Source organism: Cavia porcellus, unplaced genomic scaffold (genome assembly GCF_034190915.1).
Source record: "Cavia porcellus strain 051 isolate PalLab524CR breed Dunkin Hartley unplaced genomic scaffold, mCavPor4.1 scaffold_27, whole genome shotgun sequence".
Classification (NCBI taxonomy): domain Eukaryota; kingdom Metazoa; phylum Chordata; class Mammalia; order Rodentia; family Caviidae; genus Cavia; species Cavia porcellus.
Window position 1 is genome coordinate 40,325,518 of NW_026947510.1, and position 18,270 is coordinate 40,343,787.

Below are 18,270 nucleotides of genomic sequence, written 5' to 3' on the forward strand. Positions count from 1 at the left end.
TGTGTTGTGCAAACCACATGCCGTGTACAAATTCAACAGTAAGGACACATCAGAACAATCTCTTTCTAGGAATGCCTCTCCTTCATAGAGGTATCAGTAGTTCCAAAGCTTCCATTGAAAACAAGGGGACATGGGGCTGGAGATTTAGCTCAGCGGCGTAAGTGCCTGCCTTGCAAGCAGGCAGTCGTGAGTTCAATCCCTGGTACCGATAAAAAGGAAAAAGACAAAAAAAAAAAAAAAAAAAAAAAAAAAAAAGAAAAGAAAACAAGGGGACAAAACTGTATGAATGCATAGTAGAAAATTAAATGGTAGTGAGAATGGATAGGAAATTGCAAAACAAAACCAATGAGATTTTAAGGAACAAAATAGATCCTATTTCTCTCTCTCTCTCTCTTTCTCTTTTTCTCTCTTTGTGTGTGTGTGTGTGTGTGTGTGTGTGTGTGTGTGTGTGTGTGTGTGTGTTTGGAAGACCTGGTGATCCTCTTGTTTCGTATCTCTTAAACTTGAATTTCCCGTTTTAGTCAATATAAAGCAGATATGTAGCAATAAGCAGAAACATCAGGGAGAAGTCAAAGTTCCTCCTTTGGAGTCTTTTCTTCTGATTTATCACTTTCTTTCTGAAAAACAACATAACACTGATAGTGAGATGTGGAATTGATTTTTGTTTTTAAGTTTATAAAACTGAACCATGTGTTCACTGGAAGTCCTAAATTTATTTTCATTTTTTATCTCATGCACTCTTCTACATGGGATTTAGTTTGTTTGCCATTATATCTTGAACAAAATGTCAAAAAACTTGAATTGAGTTCTTTGAGCAGGAAAGAAGTTAACATTAGATCTGGAAGGTCCATGAAAGTTTCATGTAATCAGAGGTGGGGTTTTTGGATCATGGAGTGCTGAATACATCATGGGGGGATTCTTCCCATCAGTGGTTCAATCTATTAAATTCAGGGCTAAATGTATTATTAGGAGGTGGGATTGGGCTGAAAGCTGGCCACTGGGGATGTGATCTGATCTAAAAAGACGTATTCTTGTCCCTGGCTCTTTCCTTCTCTTTCTGCTTTCTGGCTGCCATGGGCTGAGCAACTTTCCTGCACTATGAGCTTTTACCATGCCATTTCTGCCCTGGAACAAACCAGCCATAGAGTGAACGCTCTGAAAACCATTGGCCAAATTAAACCTCTCCTCCTCCCAGCTGTGTATGTTAGGTATTATGTCTCAACAATGAGAAAGTGACTACTCTATAAGACTTTGCCAAAAATGATTTTCTAGTTCTAGTCTCATAACTATATGCTCACAAGTATCTCGACACCACATCCTCATATTCTTATGCTATTAATTAAACTCAGTAGAGCCCAAAGAACCATTGAACAAGAGATGCAGAGAAAAGCAATTGCAACCTGTAGTCTTACACTTACCAACAATTTCCCTTCCAGGAATCCATCATAAAAGTTTTGCACCTGTTCTAATGTAACTTCCTTTATGGGCAGCGTATCCCATTTATCATCCACAGTTCGATAAATAGCCAAAGCTGGCAGCTGAGACATCTTTAGTCTGAAATATGATATCGCTCTTTGATTTTCCATTACACCACTGTCCACCAGAACAAAGAGCACCTGCAAAAAAGTTTGAAAGGAAAGGCTCTAGTTGAGGTCCTGGGAATGAAGAGATGCCTTATTAATTGTTGCAGATTACACTGCTTGAATTTATTGTCTGTGCCTGATCATTTAAATGTCAGTTTTGTTAATATAAGCTTTTATTATTTAGTGTTGGCTTTGGTATTTTTTCCCCTTGTGCAGATTTATTTAATTTTAAGAATTTAGAATTTAGTGATTTCCTAAAAGAAGTATAGCCTGTTGGTTAAAAGTAGAGAATTAGGCAAGTTTCACATCATGCTTCTGGTTCTTCAAGCTCTGTGACTATATCCATGTTATTCAGACTCTGAGTCTCAGTTTTTAAATTAGAAAATACAGCTTTTTAAGGGAGAGTTCATGAGGTACGCACTTAATAATTTTAGTATAGTTTATATAATATAGTGTTTGATAAATATTAACTGTTTTAAAGATGTCTTAAGACCTTCTAGTGGATCTCAAACTATAGATAGTTGTGATATATGTATGATATATACTTATGATATATATGTGTCTTTGTTTCTCTCTGTGAATACTTACACTATAATAAAAAGAACAATTATAACCACACACTATAATAAATGTTATCTAACATTTATGAATTATTTCTAGAATTTTCTTTTGAATATTTTCAGACCCTTGTTGACTGCAGATAATTAAAACTATAGAATCTATGAATAAAGGGAGACTACTGTATGTTATTAAGTCAAAACTTCTACCTAAAGTGGAAATCTTTGAAATATTCTAGGCAGAAGAATATCTCCATTCAATGGTCTTGAATACTTTCAATGTGGAAAACCAGTCCTCAAGAAGGCAGCTTATTTAGTGATCAGATCATTTTCATCAGTAGAAAGTTTCTAGTTCAATGTAACAGCCATGACATAGCTGAAGTTTTACTGTTTCAGAGACAGGACAGCAAAACTTCACAGAGGAGAAAAGGGAAAGAAATAAATATTTATTGGATGTCTGGTAGGCACCAGGTACTTCTCACTTATATGAGAAGTAAACCCTGATATTTGCTCCAAACTGAAAGCTATTAAGGAAAGCAGTAAATAAATTGTGACTATTAGCTGATTTTATTGTCAGTATCTTTTTGTTCCTATTTTCTTACTGTGTATCAATGCAGAAAAAAATAGTTAACCACAATGAGAAAGATTTTTATGTAGGCCTTAGTAGTATAAAATATAACAGTTTAAATTTCAGAAAACAGTGTCTTGTTATGTCCAGTTCTTTGTTATCTCATAACCATATTTATTTTCATCACTTACCTCTTTTTGTGGCCCTGCTTGCTTTTTCCTAGTGCCCTGGCCATGTGCACTGGGCAAAGATGCTCCCATTTCCAACTCACCTTCTTCTGGAAGAGCTTGGCTGCCTCTTGGTAACGATGCATGTTCTTTTCATACTCCGGGGAAGCCTTGTCTATTATCAGAAGAAGGTGAATCTCAATCTGGGAATTAAATAGGCCTGACCCAGTCTGGAAAATTTAAATGTGTTATACAAGTGGCAAGGAAGGAAAGGGACAGGCAGAGAGAGAGAGAGAGAGAGAGAGAGAGAGAGAGAGAGAGAGAGAGAAAGAGAGAGAGAGAGAGAAAGAGAGAGAGAGAGAGAGAGAGAGAGAAGGAGAGACGCAGAGAGAAGACAGAAAAAGACAGAGATAGAGAGAGACAGAGGAGAGACAGGAGAGAGAGAATATTAATGATAATCCAATGAATAGGTAGGCTGAAACAGATCCCAGTAACATCAAATGGAACTAGCATCTAAGATGACTTTCAAAGTTGCCCCATCAAATTTTCATGGACTTGTATAAATCCTTTGTTCACACACTATAGAGCTGGAGGGAATACCCAAGAGGATATTGTAGAAATGGTGGGAGCATGACTTCCAAGGTTAGTGAGCCCCTCACTCTGGGGAAAGCCAGCCCCACCATGGGGTGTTCAAGTAGTGCTATAAACATTTCACATGGCCAAAGCCGCACCAACTCTCCAGCCACATGAGTGAAAGTTCTTGGCAGCAGATCCTCCAGATCCTGTGGCCCTGGTCAGTGCTTACAGCCTCTCTAGAGATGCTAGAACAGAAGCATCCAGCCAAACCCCAACCCATCCCAGATGGTTGACCCACAAACACTGCATGATACACTCAGTGTTTACTAATTTAACTGCTAACTTTTCGAGTAACCTGTTATGTAGTAATAGACTACTCATATACTATGAAATGTATTAGTCATTTTTCTATCCTTCTTATGTTGTAAGACGAGCCAGAGCACTTAAAATGTGGCCTTTGATGTCATATGATTCCTGAATACTTCTTGTGTGTTTATTACCTGCAAAGCACTGCTTTTGGCTTTTCACATTTCATAATTAATTGAATCCCCTGGCCCCAGTTTTTTAAATGAGGAAACTGAAGCACAGATAGATTGTAACTACCACAGTTACATAACCCCTAGGTAGTCCAGTGTAGTAACCAAGCTCTTGGTCACACGTGGGCTGCCCCGTGTGACTGATGCCAAAGCCCCATGTAAACTAGTTCAGTCCTGGATGTGGCTGATACACTCTACCTCAGCTCAGTGGAACATAAGTTCTTCAGGGAGAGTTAGGACTTGCTGTGCACTTGTCACTAATTTAAAATGGGATAGCCATGAGCCAAGAAAAGGGAGGAGAGAAAGGGTGAAACTGTGGCACCAGTTCCCTTCCTTTCAATTTCCTGAAACTGTTCTGCAAATGTAGTCTAAGAAACTCTCATTGCTCTTAGTCTTTCCTTCTAAGTACAGAAAGCATCGCTGTAAAATCTACATGTGCACAGGAAGGGAAGATATGATGGATTACCTACCACTGGCTCTCAGCACAGCATTTCTAAGCATTAGGCTCCCAGGAAAGTGGAACTGGAAATTGCTAGGTCAGAGTCTCCCATAGCACATGGTTATATGCTATTCTCCGGAGACTCAACGGCTTCATTGGCTGTCATGGGCCATTATGGAGACAAGAAGAATCTCATGGGTATTTCCATAAATATATCTCCCACATGGTTAAAATTTTACATTTCAGAGACTGGATAATAAATTGTGTTTTACTAAATCTTGCTGCACAGAGTGTGTAGCTATGTTCCTAAAGCAGAGACAGAGCACAATTTTTTAGGAAAAGTCAAGAGATAAGAGCTAGGGGGTCAAGAAATACAGTTGTCTTAGCAGAAGGGATCAAATAGCATATTAGTTTAATCCTGACAGACACAGTCTGATTTTTCATCTTGAAGCCAAGTCCTGAGTGTGTACATTGAAGGCAGATGGCAACTAAGGGCACAGTCATGATTTTCTGCAAATCTCTGCACTAGCAGCAGATGAGACACAGCTATAACTGTCCACATGAGAAAATTATTACTTATGAGAAATTAAATTTGCAATAACGCTTAAACTTCTTTCTCTAAAGAAGTTGTTACCTAACAGTCTCTTGATGTGATTTACCATCACTAAAAATGTGGAACTCTACAGGGACACATTGGAGGTGTGTAAGGTGACAGCTGGTCCAGGCCTAAGAATTCAAGAAGGTCTGTGATCTGTCTTGGTGATCTACAGGATTCCAGTTTATGATGATCAACTACCCAAGGACAATAAGATCATCTTTTGTGGGTTCGTTATACTCTAGACAGCTCACCATGACCAGAATGACAATGGTCTAGACACAGAATGTCATCTTGATTATTGCTGCCAGGATGGCATGCATGCAAATGTGTGTGTGTGCATGCGTGCGTGTGCATGCGTGCATGTGTGTGTGTGTGTATGTGTGTGATATCTGTCAAACCGGAAATGGAGTTGCCACTCCTCGGAGATAAAAGTGGTGTGAGAAGTGAACAGGGACTTAGCGAACAGGAAAAGGTGTGTTTTTCCAACTGAAGGCTGTGTGAAGAACAGAGAAACCAGAACGTCGACTCACACAGATGGCTCATGACAGAAGCAGGGGCAGGTGCAGGGGCTATCTCTGAAGCTCAGAGTACCAGCCCTACGGCCTTGGGGAAGTTGCTGAGCTTTTCTGAACTTCCATTTCCTCTACTGTGAAACAGAAGTAGCCAAGATAGCCTAATGAGTCACCAGCTTAATACTGTGCTTTAAATTATGCCTTTTCTGTTTTCCCAGTATGTGACTTAGAATAACGCCACTGGAGTCTTGAATGTTCTCCTTTATGCAGTGGGCATAATAATTTCTTCTCTTCAACCTAAAACAAGTCAATCTGAGGGCTAAATGAGGAATGAATAGCAAAAGGCTTTTTGAGTTCTAAAATCAATTCCATGCATATTTAGTATTTTTTTAATAGAGGAGGCATGGTACTGCTGAGCTAATGTAGGTCACTAGAAATTAATACACCATCACTCTGTGATCACGTTCCAGAGACTAAAAGGCAGGATTATAAGTTAATTCTATAAGTTATAAAGTATTAGAAAGCCAAGGATGACCTGGACAAATGGACCGACACCTTCACCCATATCCTCTACAGCATGCACCATTAGAGGGACATAGACCTGGACCAAAGGCTGAGGTACCAGGAAGGTTTGGGGGTGTGCTAATCAGAGCATGGCGTGCTCATGGTGTTAATGGTCCACAAGGTGACACACACAGCAAAGAAAAACAGACACTTAGAAACTTTTATAGGAAATGTACAAAGTTATGACATAGAAATATGTAATCAGTGAGTTTTATTTTTTAAAAATGTCCTTTATGTAGTAATTTTCTATTACTGTGTTTTGTAAAAGTATCAAGCACTAATGCTTTAGGGGAGTAAAAAGACCTTCAATACTGATTGGCAGCTGAGTTAGACAGAAATATTGTAGGCAGTCAGACAGCCCTAGGCCTTGAGGGATCCAGCATGGCACAGGGCACCAGGTATCCTGTGATGTGACATTGGAGGAGACAGACACCTCCTGCTGTGGGCCAGATCTCAAAACAAATGCAATCATACGGTAAGTATAAACATCAAGGGTTGACATTCTAAAAAGGCATGGATCACCTTGAGGAAGCCAGGATCCACCATCCCAACTCCCTACAGGAAGAGTCACTGCTCTGTAAGAATACCTGCTTGCTACATGACTTGCTTCCTATTTGTCCCAGATTTGGTCAATTTTACCTGAACAGTTAATCTTATTGGTTGACCATAGTTCTATTTCACCTTATGCCCACCTTGCGAGTTCCCTGTTTTATCCATCCTGGACCCTGCTCACCTTGTGGTTTTTTTCTATGAAAGTCCCTTAGGACCCCTTCTGTCCCTCTCCCAGATAGAAGTTTCTTTCTCCCAATATATACATTTTGCTTTTAACCTTCATCGTTCCTAAAACCCATTCTTCATTTTTAGAGAATGTGAACTTGTACTGTACATAGAGTAGGTTGGGGAGTTTCATTCCCCAATATCAAAATGATCTAGAGAGCCACTCAGGTCTTTGCTGAGCATTTCTAGGGAGCAAAATTACAAGTTTCTTAATCAGTTCCTTTCATTTTGCATTTGGATTCTGTTTCTTGTTAGCTGTCTGATAACTTCCTGTTTCTTTCTTTATCCTTTACCTACAAATCCACCAATTTTGAAGGGTTGTAGTAAGAAAGGCAATGTAAATAGCATAGTACATGTCAATTAGGACAGTGACTAGCTGTGTGTGGTGGTGCATGCCTGTAATTCCAACACTCTGGAGGCTGAGGCAGGATGGTCTTTGTGAGTTTGAGACCAGCCTGGGCTACAAAGTGAGCTCAAGGCCAGCCTGTCTCACAAAGACAAAAACAAAACAAACAAAACAAAACAAAAAACAAACAAACAAAAACCCCCCCAGAGGATCAGTGGTCTGAGAAGAAAGGATCTCTGCTATGAAGATAAATATCCTGCCTGACACCGACTTCAGGGGCTGGCTTCAGGGACTGCTGTTTACCATGGAGTTGTACTCTGTCACCCAGCGGAGGTTGTTGATACTGATGAAGTGGCTTAATTTGGTGGCGTCAATGCTTTCAAGCTCTTCGCCTTCTAACTTCAATTGTTCATTATCCACCTAGTAAAACACCAAAGGATAAAACTGCCATCATTCATCAGTTTTTCGATCATTGACCAATGCTGTTAGATCACAGTGTGTGATAGGAACTGTGAAAAGTTCCAAAGCAGAAAAGCAAATGAGGAAAGTTTCCTGCCCTTAAGGGGATTTATCTTTTAAGGGTTATTTTTATATAATGCAATTACTAAGATGTTGAATGATGCATTTTTCCATTGGTTCTGCCTATTTCAAGTTCCTGTTTTCCTCATTTCTGGCTCCTTTTGAATTGGCTGAGTACTTTGTATCATTTTTCCTCCCCCCACTTGTTGTCTGAAAAGTTACACAAGCTTTAATTATTTCCTGGCATGCATCATACAACATACATTTTTCAGAATCTAATGTTAGTTGGCAATTTCTCCCTCCTTTTGGGCATTAGGAAATTCACTTACAGTTTGTTTTCTTAACTCTGCTCTGTCACTTACAGGGAATTATTATCGTTTGCTTTATTTCTAAATCTCGTAAGATATTATTATTTTTGCTTTACAGTTAGCATACATTTTCATTTATGAACATATTTACATTTTAGGTTCTTTTAATTCTTTTCTGCTTTTTTGAGCTCCTACTTGGAAAATTTTTCTCTCTACTTGGAAGACAATTTTAAATATTTTCTTTAGTATAAATTAGCTCTGTTAAATGATAAATTTTCTCAGTTTGGTTGTTTAACACACATATATTTGTTTCAACTTTATTTTAAAAGGTTGTTCTTGTTGGTGATGGAATTTTACATCAGTTATTGTCTTTCAGAATTTGAAAGACAATGATTTTTATTCCACGTTCTACTGTTTTTACTAAGAAGTCAGCTGTGATCCTTACTGCTGTTGCTTTGAGGTGACTTTGAGGTAATTCTTTTACTCTCTCTCTTTTTTTAACCTCCTTTAAGATTTTCCTCTTTCAATTTTCAAATAATATGCTAGGACATGGCTACATGTGGATCATACATATCACATAAGCGTATATAGTTGTATACACGTGGACATGTGTTCACTGGTTCATAATCACTGTGTTCCAATGCCTGAAATTTGCACTGTGTTCAGGATTCATCCCTTTCTTTTGGACAACTCTTCAGGACCCAAAGGTGTCCTGAAAGGTATTTTTCTGGACTCGAGTTTTAGAACAACCTTTCCAACACACTCAGCGCTATACCTTGGATCTACAATGTCCACCAAAGACCTGTTGTGCTGAAGGCTTGGTCGTCAGTCTGAAACATCACTGGGAGGTGGCCAGACTTCAGGAAGTGGGGCTGGTAGCAGGGAGTCAGATCTTTGGAGGGGTGCCCTTGAGGGATATAAGGATCTTGGTTCCTTCCCATTTCTCTCTTCGCTTCCCAGTGGCCATGAGGTGAGCAACTTTGCGTACCAGCCCCAAATCAACAGACCAACTGTCCATGGATGGAAACATCTGAAGCTTCTTCCACATTAAGTTAATTATCTCATATATTTTGTCACTGAAAACTAATGCACTGTGATACATTCAAAGATAGAACCTCATAATTTTAATCTTGAGGTAGCCATTCTCCTCCCTCCATTTAGGCATGTCCAGAAAGATAAGGTACAGCTTTATTACCCACAGCAACTGTGCCTACAGATAAGGAATGCTAATTCCCGAGCAATTATGAGATCCTTGAACACTTCCTTAGCCCTTCCCCCACCTATGCTGTCTCTTACAGGCTCCACCAAATCAGATCTTGCCTGGGATCAGAATCACAGTTGTATCCCAAGACAGTTTCTCCAGTTGACCCAGGAAGTTAGAGGTAAATCTCTTTTTAGTTTGTGTGGAAGAGAATTCTGGCAAAGGGGAAATCTACGTCACCAAGTAGTAAGAATCTAAGATTGCATCCTCATGACGACCCCTATTATCTATTTTTTACTTCTCTTCCTCAAGATGGCCTTCTGTTGGGTTAAAAAAAAAGGCAGATGAATCTCTGAAATGGTCAGTACAACTCTTACAGTGCATTTTAATAATCCTAGATATAGCAAGTCATTCTCTTACGATCTAATTGTTTGAGAATTATTCATTGAGCACCTACTGTGTCTTAGGCATAGAGGCACAGAAGTACTGTCATTGTCTTAGATGGCAATTTAAATGCTCTTTAATTTAGGACTCATTTCACTATTTAAATTTATGAAAGAAATGCTGAGGCACAGAAAATATTGGTATTTTGAAAACAGGATTTTGAAGAAAAAAATCATCCAAGCCACAGTATACTTTAGAATCTGAAATCCCTTTATATATGTAAGTGTTTTAAAATTCACAAAGTTCCAGTAGAAAACTTGGGAAAGATATATAAAAGCAAGAAAAGGTTTGAGGCAGCATCCTTGCCTGAATTTATAGTCCCTTTCATTTCGAATCAGTAAGAATGAGTGGGGAAGTAAGTGAACGCTCAGAAAACTTGATAACTGTGGCTCTTCTGGGTCTGTACTGCTGTTAAAAGCCCGGCTTGCCAGCTGGCATTTCTCTGTCATACTTAAGACTTTGCTATTGCAACCACCGAAAACATCTCTATTACCATTACAGTCAGGGCCAGTTTCATATCGAAGATGTCTAAACACTTGCTGATTATTTTTCTAGGAGCTCTTAGGCCAGGGGCCTGTTCCTCAACCCCCTGAGCTATGCAGTGGGTCTGGCAGCCCCCACTTCTCCGCCCCTTTCCAGGCAGCTCCCCCACTTCCCAGAACAAGCATAGCAGGAAGTGCCAGCCGCTCCAGGTGTTTCTGGACTGCAGAGTACTGGGAGGCAGGGCCTGGGAAGCCAGGATAGCAACCCCTGAGCAGCAAGAGTTTTAAAAGAAACCACCCTCCTGCGGTCTCTCCAGTTTGCAATGCTTCTTTTAATGAAATATGCTCAATTATTTCAATATTCTTTAATAAATTCTGGAATACTTATGAGTACAGTTCCTGGAAGCAGCATTTGAACAAGCAATCTGCCTTCTGTGGAGAGGATTACTTGCACAATATACTGGAAAGAAAATCTGACCCTGCAACCAAGAGTTGGGAACATTTTTTAAAAATGTACTTTTCAAGTATTGGGGATGAGTTTTGTTAAAATAGTCTGTTTTTTTTTTTTCTACCTAAAGAAAGAGATCACAGGAAAAAAAGCAGAAACAATAAACTAAAAGACTGCCACCTTACAGGTCCCAGAAGAGTTCTCTGAAGTGGAGTATTTTGTTTTTGATAGTATATCATACCAAGACATTTAATTGTTCCCTTTTGCTACTTTAGTACATGAACAATACTTCTTTGAATTCCTATGATTTCTCTAATACCTTAACTTTTCAGAAAATGTATTAAAAATCATGTTAGTTTACTTATAGTTTTTTTCATTTTTTATTAATACTGTATACATTTATGTACATAATGGTTACATTCATTGCAGGAAGTTGGTACATATAGATAATAAATCTAATTCTTTAGTTATAATACTAAATATAATGTATGGCACTGAAATATTTGTTAAAACAGTTGCCTTCATGCCCCAGGGTTTATTTTTAAAAGTTAACCAGTTTAACACATATTTGGTAAATATACAGTTTAGAAAAAATGTTTTAATGACTTGATATATATTACTTTGTTTATTAGCATTTTGCTTTGATATATAAATTCTTTCCAGTTCTCTTTGTCTGATAAGTGCATTTTTAATAATTGGCACCCAATAAATGACTGTGAACGAAATAATAACTTACCATGTTTCTCTTGCTAACTTATTTAGTCAAATTAGGTTAAGCTAATTATATTTCTAAGAGACTGTACAACAGGGTAAACAGTCAAATAATACTTGAAGCTCCATGTTAGGACAGGTTTATAGTTCATTTATCCCAGAGATTATATCCTTCTTAGGGTAACAACAGGAAAAGGCAAAGTTGAGGTACCCTCTGCTGTCACATTCAGAGACAGTGTGTCCTCCATCAGCCAAGTGTCCTCCCAGCTTATATTTGTTTCCTGAATTGTATTGAAAATCTTCCTGAAAATATTTACATGTCAGGCTTCACTCTTTTTGGAGAATGACATATTTCATGAATACAGCTTTTGGTGGCTTTTATTTCTTAACTAGTTCAAGCGACCAGTAATATTGTCATTATTTTTTTCAATTAATTGTTATTTCAGTTTATCTCTAACTATGTTCTTACAATTACAACTCTCATAAGTCTGAGTTTTGAGATTTCTTTATCAAAATACATAGTACTTTGATTAAATCTTGAGATATAATCCTGAGTTTATAATCCTTATATAATCCTTGATCAGTTAATGCTGGGGAGGATAAGAGAAATGGTTTAGGAGATAGTGGTTTAAAAGAAAATGTTGACTTTAGAATACGACACATTAAATTAAATAGAACCTGGTATAAGAATAAAGGTTTTCTTTAGGGGAAGTCCTTTATAAATCTACTATAGTTCAGAAGAAAAGGTCAGTAATGCTGGGTATCAAATGAGACTTTGGTTACTTCATAGTTATAAAACTAGACAGCTAGATCGACCTCATGGAACATTATTGAAAAAATGCAGGAATAATAATTTCATCAGATTCTTGTGGGAATTATAACGGTGTCTACCATAAATTAGGCACACACACACACACATGCACACACACACACACACACACACACACACACACAAAATCAACTATGGGTCAAGGATGAAAGAAAATACCAGAAACTTTGCAATAGGTTCATATTTCCCAATACAAAATAGAATGGCCTTGGTTGTTGTGCCCTTTCTAAAAAATACTGCTCTAAATTCTTGAATAACAATCCTATCAAAATATGCACTACACTTTTTGAAGTGTAAACTGAGAAAAAAATGTTTATCTAGAAGTTGGCGTGACCTGAATTGAGGCTCACCCACTCCTGCCAGTGAAGTGGCCCAGGAACCAGGGTGTTTGTTTTTTGGTATGGAACATAAACAAACTTGTCCACTGAGGTTCCAGAAATTCAGTCAGAGTAGCTCTGTCACTAGCTGTAAATAAAAAACAGATGTTAAGGAAGAGTGAAGAGCTTTGAGAAATCAACAATGCTTTATAAGAAATAAATTATAAGCCGAGCTCACGTTCCCATTAAAGACTGTTAAGCCTATAGAGACATTTGAAGTAACAACCCTGTTCGTCCTCGTGTATACAACTTGTGGATACTAAGACCTTTAAGCCAGATCTATTAACCAAAAACTTGGCAAGAAGTACCTGTGACACTTTAGCTGATGAGGAATTCTGGGCTGCAGGATAACTACCTGTAGTTCGACAGAAACATGAAAGGCATTAGTTTGATCCTTCCCTATTTGAGAACAGTATTTCACAGAAGGGCTAGATGAATTCTATTTCTCAATAGTGAAAATGCAAACCAGCACCACTATGCGGGTAGAGGATGATTGCTGAAAGGTGTCCTTGTACCCTCAGACATGTTTTGGGAAGATGAGCTCAGTTTCCCAAATAATTTCTGTGGGCCTGGACATATCACAGGCCCATGGATTACAAAGATGAATAAATTGTGGTTCCTGATCTTCAATAGCTCATGGTCTAAAGGAGTTATAAGTTTGACACACCCATAAATATATTTTGTGCACTGTAAAGAGATAAATGAATACAGAGACTTGGAGGTGTGGAGGAATTGTTAGGCCAGTTTAGGGATTCCAATGAAACATTCTGGAGAACAAGGTTCCTCGAATGATTCACTGAAATACCATGAGAAGCTAGCTGGGTGAGGTTAGCTAGGTAAAGTTGGGTAATAACACATATTAGAAGGTAACGGCATTCTAGGTGAAAGGAACAGTTTGGGGAAGTCATGGACCTGGATGATCAGAATGTCATAGTTGGGTACACAGGGGGCAAAAACTCAGAGAGGAAACTGGCTTGGGAAGGGACTAGAGAATCAAGTAGTGGCCAACTCCTAAAAGACTCTGTGTGACAATAAATATCTTGTTTTTGATTTGTAAATAATGGGAAATATTGAGAAAATTAAAGAGAGAAATGCAATGACCCAGTTTCTCTCTTAATTACATCATAGGATAAAAGTCTAGAAAATGGATCTGAAACATTAAAAGTTAAGAAGCAATTGGGACTGCTTTATGCTAATGATGCTAAAAGCTTATAAGGAAAGCAGTAGAAAGAGTGAAGAAGTATTGATTCAAGACAGGAGGTACAATTGGCAAAAACAAGAAACTGAATGAACATAATCATTCAATAAAACAGTGAATAGTGCATTAGATGGAGGAATGATTTAGCAGGCGCAGACAACAAATTCAATTTTGAACACAGTAAGAGTGCTTGTGATGGTGTAAAAATGGGCATGGCCAGTAACCATTTGAATTCTAGAGAAATCCAGACTACAGATAAAACATTCCAAATCCTCAACGAACATAGAGGGAGGGGAGGAGTTTGCTACCTTGAGGAATCTGGGGGCAGAGACTGCGTGGCTGTACATCTCCAAAGCATAGGGCAGGTGCGAGTGTGGTCATGTTTCTCGGGATGGGCAGTGCAGGTAGACATGGCTTTGTTCTTCTGTGATTTACCATCATGCCTGCTGGTAGTGGCCTCACCTGCTTGGGTGTGACAGTTTATTTCATCTGTCTCACAAAATCTCTGACTTCACTGGTCTTTTTGCCTAATCATCCATTCTACCTGTTAAGGTACATTCTTGTTCATGTTACTTTCCTAATCTAAAGGCCTTGGGGCCTTCCCAGTGTCACTTGAATTAAGTACAAATCCCATTATGGTGATATAGTTCTAATCAAGATTTTTTTGTTTTATATTCCTTTTCTCCCAACATGTGACCCAAATTAGCCTGTTCACTGACTCTGAACTCTTTAAAATTTTTTCCCCTTGTCCATGGATTATTCTTTAGTGTCCCAATTTTACCTTTTACTTCCAAGTTCAGTGGTCTCCTTCATAGTTTCACAAGCTTTCACACTTTACGTTTTAACTCTTATAACACTTTATTTAAGGAGATGCTACTTGTATCATAGATGCCTGTATACTAAAATATACCTGACCCTTACTGTACTTTTGAGATCCATGAGAGCAGAGGTGTTAAAGTATTTATACTTAAGATATTTATATAGAAATGTGAGATATTTACATACAAGTATCTTGCACAGAGCAGATAGGGGTAACCTAACAAATATTTGATAAATATAAGTCAATTCCCTAGAATATAAAAATATAAAATTGTAGGGCTTAAAATGGCCTTACAGATGACACAGGCTATCCTTTTATAGATGAAAGCTCGAAGCTAAAACATGCTACATGACTTCCCAATATTTCATGGCCAGTGAGCCCCAAGCAGCACTAGAAGCCCCACTCTCCAGCTCTTGGTTCAATGCTTTTCCCATCTCATCACCGCACCTGCTGGCCAACCCTGAGCTGAATCATCTTTGTCAGCAATGTCCATGAATTTAGCACTAGCATCAGTGTCAAAGACATAAAGTTCTTTCTAGTTGCACAAGTATAAGGGTCCACAACTGAAGCGAAAACAGAAGCCTTAAGCCTCTCCTCCAACTTACCAGGCGAAAGAGAGAAATGGTATTCCCAGTGATGTTGTAGTGAGAAAAAACCTCAGAATCATTGCTGATTCCAAATGACACATCCGGGAACTCTTGCACCATGCTGTGGAATGCGGGCACTATTGGTATTTCTAAATCCTGAAAACAACAGAAAGAAAAAGAAAACCACAGAGGTTATTTTGGAGGGGTGAGATTTATGCATACTCATATCAAAAATAATAGATTTGATTCAGCAGCCAGTGAAACAACATTTACTCTTAAGAATGCAGGCTAAATTCACAATGGCATGTTTAAAGTTTTCAAGCTGTGGCGTTAATAGAGTACTGAAAAAATTGTGGTTGGCCTTATAGAGATTTGTGTTTGGTCTTATCATAGAGCACAAAGTTTACTAGTAGGTGAGAGAGGCCTCTAAATCAGAGTTGGGCTACACTATCACTGATATATTTGAAGACGCAAATGTTACTAAAACAATTGGAGAAACAATTGAAGAAAGAGGAAATGTAAAAATAAGAAGTAGGTGCTATCAAGCAGGCCAAAAAAGGGAAGAATAAATGAAATTACAATTGGAGCTTAGGAAATCTCATTAACAAGAATTTGTGTAAGATGTGGATGAATAGTCTTCCTTTTCCAAGGGTTTATGGTAATAATTCTGCCCTGCAGCCAGGCCTTCATTAGTGATGGTTCCTGTCCTTCCATAGAGGCTATCATTTTGGTCACTGTCACAGGACACTTGCCCCTAGCAATTCCAGGTAATGAATTGACATTACCTCCTCCCTGTGGCTCCCTGGGCTTCCCGTGCAAGGACAAAAGAGGATGGCCAGCCTTACACCTGGGGTCAAGTAGAGGAAGCCAGTACCTTGCTCTTCTGACAGGGTGCATGCATTTCTTTAGAGACTATGGGTACTTGGGAAATGCAGCTTCCTCTGTGGTAGTTTGGTCTTTCAAGTGGCATCGCTCAAGGATGCAATGCTGGCACCTGCTGGCCACTCAAGTTACTGCACATTTTTCTTTGAACTTGCCTTTCTGAGTGGGGCCACTTTCATTGACAGCTCAGATCTCTTATCACTCAAAAATGTGCTCAGCTTCCCCTCTTACTAACATCTCATTGCAACTATTTCCAGCTATGTACCAAGGGCAGAGGCTGAATCAGCTGAAACAATTGCCAGATGTTGCCCCAGAGGGAGGAGAATGTGGGAACACAGTCTTCTCCTTCACACTGCCATTGTTGGCCATGCAATGCAGTCCAGCACATGAGTGCTAACTCATTCAACATAACAAAGTCATCTTCATTTCTAAAACATTTTAGAAAAATCAAAGCAATGAATAAGGTACCACCTATTTGGGGAAAGGTTTTAGAGGCAGCTATTGACTGATGCTTGTGGGTTTTGACATGACATATAAAAAGCATTGTCGGGGTCATAACATATGTTTACCTGGCTCCTACCTCCTTACGGCATATTATGAGAGTGAAGACTAAGGACATTTAGGGCTACAGTAGGGTTGGATGGAAGCTTTCTTTCTGCAGGTGCTGTCTTAGCTTCGGAGAATCCACGGATAAAAACACAGACTTACAAATCTTGCAGCAAGTACAGGAAAGACAATGCTGAGATGGAATGCTTTGAAGTTAAGTTTCAGTGGACAAACTCAGAGCCTCCATGCTTCTAATGCAGCAGCATCTGGCCATAGGCCACAAAGATGAATCCCTTGAGGTAGGGCATGCCTGGCTCATGGAGGCATAGTATGTCAACACATACCTGGAAGAAGCCTATGACGGCCACCTCAACAGCAGCAATGAATTCCATGGCAGCTGGGACATTTGTGAGCCACACTGGTCCCCGGGGAGCCCTGGGATCATCTGGACAGAGAGGAAGGGAGACTGTCAGGGCACTGAGAGCAGAAGTGGCGGCTTTAAATAATGAGGACATCTCATATGCCTCTGTTCTCCATACTAAACCCAAGGGTATCATAATTTCTAGGTGAGCTGTTATAATTCCAAGGCTTTCTAGTTATTATTTTTACTAGCATATGGAAGGTCACCTCACCCATTTGTTTCTCTCTGAAGGAAACTTGTCTCCTCTCTTCAAGGCAACATGCATCTTTAGTATTTTCTAGAAAATGTTTCAGGTTTAGAAGGAAAGTACCCAGAGTACCATCACCTTCCCTTCCCTTTTCCTGGCAGAACTTTTATTTTATGATCACCATGCACTTTTTTCTTTTACCTGAGGATTCTTCAACTTCTGCAGCAACTTCTGGGGCCAGTCCACAGGTGAGAAGAAGTACGAGAAGGAGATATCTGAATTGGGTAACTTCCATTGTTGGACTTTGGTGTTTTGTGGTATGGATTCAGGGCAGCACTCTCGGTAGCTATGTGGCTGAGGGGACACTCGTGTTCTGGGAACTTTGCAGCTGGCCTCTCTGGGGAAACCTTCAGCTTCTGAGATAAAAGACTGAATATAGTGACAGGGCCACAGAACACAGCCAATCAGAAGAAAAGTCACAATAACCCATTGCAGTTAAGCAAAAGTATGTATGCCCGGTACTGACTTCAACACTAGGAATACAAAGATAACTATGGTCTGATTTCCAACCCAGCTTGTTAAAAGATAGATATATAAACCAGTCATTTAAACATAAAATAAAAAATGATAAAGTGTAGAAAAATTCATGGGGTAAATAAATTTTATGCTATGTGTAAATAAGATTTTACCAGGTAACAACATGTGGAAAGGGAGTTTGATGTAACGAGCAAAGCACAAGGCTGCAAATAGAATGTGGAAGAGACCTGTTAGTCGCTGAGAATTACGGAGCAGGAGGGAACGGTAAGTGTGGGCGGGAAGATGTGCCAGGGCCAGCTTGAAAGGGCCTTCGTAGAATAAGCATAGGAGCATTGGCATCTTTGTATTGGTGAAGGGGGCAGAAGAGAGACGTTTGATTTTGCCCACAAGTGACTGTGTGAAACCTAAAATGAGAATTCCACAGGCAGTGGGATAGATGGGTCTCAAGGTTAGGAGAAACTGCCATAAGAAAATTTTATGGAAAAAACTAAATTTAGATTTTTGCTATCTGTATTCTGAACATTTCCCATTGGATAGACCAAGCTGTTCC

The 18,270-nt window shown here is 39.1% G+C and overlaps 1 protein-coding gene across 4 annotated transcripts; it reads right to left on the reverse strand.

Annotated features, from left to right (window-relative positions):
- Positions 1 to 257: 257 nt before the first annotated feature.
- On the reverse strand, positions 258 to 18,242 carry Erp27 (endoplasmic reticulum protein 27). 4 transcript variants are annotated; one of them, XM_003470433.3, is made up of 7 exons: positions 17,385 to 18,242; positions 16,920 to 17,020; positions 15,166 to 15,303; positions 7,527 to 7,643; positions 2,980 to 3,105; positions 1,419 to 1,616; positions 258 to 617 (listed from the first exon to the last, which is right to left on the reverse strand). In XM_003470433.3, the coding sequence occupies exons 1-7, from the start codon at positions 17,476 to 17,478 to the stop codon at positions 570 to 572; spliced, it is 822 nt and encodes a 273-aa protein (XP_003470481.1). In that variant the 5' UTR covers positions 17,479 to 18,242; the 3' UTR covers positions 258 to 569. The 4 variants fall into 4 exon arrangements, 3 of the variants coding, with proteins under 3 accessions (XP_003470481.1, XP_063094334.1, XP_063094335.1); XM_063238264.1 differs by having other exon boundaries at positions 258 to 1,616; XR_010043874.1 differs by lacking the exon at positions 258 to 617 and having other exon boundaries at positions 1,484 to 1,616; positions 2,351 to 3,105.
- Between the last annotated feature and the right edge of the window lie 28 nt (positions 18,243 to 18,270).